The sequence below is a fragment of the Protobothrops mucrosquamatus genome, unplaced genomic scaffold (genome assembly GCF_001527695.2).
Source record: "Protobothrops mucrosquamatus isolate PMUCROS unplaced genomic scaffold, P.Mucros_1.0 scaffold1172, whole genome shotgun sequence".
NCBI classification, from domain to species: Eukaryota; Metazoa; Chordata; class Lepidosauria; order Squamata; family Viperidae; genus Protobothrops; species Protobothrops mucrosquamatus.
The window spans coordinates 289,000-290,761 of record NW_015387386.1 but is presented as its reverse complement, the minus strand read 5'-3'; the positions used below and the strand labels follow the sequence as shown (position 1 = coordinate 290,761).

The 1,762-nt window shown below is 42.7% G+C and overlaps 1 protein-coding gene across 1 annotated transcript in view; it reads left to right on the top strand.

Moving 5' to 3' along the window:
- Window positions 1-253: 253 nt before the first annotated feature.
- Window positions 254-1,762, top strand: part of LOC107291713 (caspase-1-like) — a gene marked incomplete at its 5' end in the record, with an annotated part of 4,915 nt that continues 3,406 nt past the window's right edge. The window contains 2 exons of the mRNA XM_015820740.1: window positions 254-406; window positions 1,158-1,331. Of these exons, the coding sequence (XP_015676226.1) occupies window positions 254-406; window positions 1,158-1,331 (327 nt within the window). The remainder of the gene's footprint in view (window positions 407-1,157; window positions 1,332-1,762) is intronic.

Genomic DNA, 1,762 nt, shown 5'->3' with positions numbered 1-1,762 from the left:
TCCTGAAGAAGCCTTCCCTGGATCCAGATGTATTGGCCAACTATCGCCCAGTCTCCAANCAGGGCCCAGACTTGCTAATTACTAAGTGATTTTAGTTCTCTTGTAGCTGACAAGAAAACAAGTGTCCCTGTGATGTTGTATTACAATTCCCAGTGCCCTTTTGATGGGCTGCTAGGGACTGTAATTTAGCAATTTAAAAGGTCTGAAGCTGACCCAAGTGATATTTAATAATTCACTGTGGTAAAAAAGCTGAATCTGCTGTTCAACTTTCCTCCCATCTCCAGTTGTCCAGCCAATAGAAGGTAACATCTCAAAGGAAGAAGTCCAGTTCCTGGAATCTAAAAACGGGGTCAGGCTTTGTCCTCAGAATATATTTCAGCAAATACAGACTACAGAAGGCACCGAGGTGAGTTGGCAGACCTAGTTAGATCTATCCAAGACTTGGGCTTAAATACTGCACTTCATTGCACTCAGTAGCTGCTGTAAAGGATAGCCACAGATGTGAACTGAAAATCCATCTTTTGTAGCAGGAATTTTGAATATTTCTTAAATTCTCCTCATCCTGGCTTTTGGAAATATTACCTTGTTTTATTTCTAAAGCAGAAAAATGAGTTGGGATTCCTCTGTTCTATTAACAACAAATAAAACATGAAACTAAGAGACCTTTAAATATAATGTGACCGCAATACCTTCATTAGCTTTAAAAGTAGACAACTCATGGACTCTGTGGCTTCATAGAATTGCCATGTCCTCTGAATATTTGCTGCTGGTTACATGAAGGGGAAGGAAAGGGAAGTCTTGCCTTCAAATCAGGCTTGTGGGTTTCCTCAAGTACCTAGCCACCCACTATAGCAAACAGAAAATCAGACTATTTTGGGTCTGGTTTAACAATTTTATTTTTATGGTTAAGTGGAATACATCTTTAGATTCAAATAATCTCTAAACACTAAATTCTGAGTAATAACAAAACCATTGTATTTTTCAGCCTTGTTTGTAGATTTTGCAGTGCCAATAAGATCATACAGATGTTACTGAAATAGTTTCCAGGATCCCCCACCACTGACTAAGATTGATAAGAATTGGAAGAGCCCTAAACTAGATGAATGCTTGGCATAACTATAGTTCAGGATGAGAATCACTTTTGTTTTCCTATGCAGATCTACCCTATCAATGATCCCAAGACTCGTACACGCCTGGCTTTGATCATCTGCAATATCAAATTCGATTACTTAAAATTTAGAAAAGGGGCTGAGGTAGACTTGGAACAGATGACGCTTCTCCTAGAAGATCTGGGATACAAAGTGGAAATAATGACCAATTTAAACTCACAGGTAAAAAAAAAAGGAGGCGGTGGTGAGGCCCCTCCTGAAGAAGCCTTCCCTGGATCCAGATGTATTGGCTAACTATCGCCCAGTCTCCAACCTTCGCTTTGTGGCAAAGGTTGTTGAGAGTGTGGTTGCACAGCAATTCCCTCGGCACCTGGAGGAAACAGACTATCTGGACCCCCTCCAGTCGGGCTTCAGGCCGGGATACAGCACGGAAACGGCATTGGTCATGTTGATTAATGATCTCTGGAGGGCCCGGGACAGAGGTTATTCCTCTGTCCTAGTTCTTTTGGACCTCTCAGCGGCTTTTGATACTGTGGACCACAGTATCATGCTGCGGCGGTTGGGTGGGTTGGGAGTGGGAGGCACGGTTATGCGGTGGTTCTCCTCCTTCCTCACCGATCGTACGCAGTCTGTATTGGCAGGGGGACAGAGGT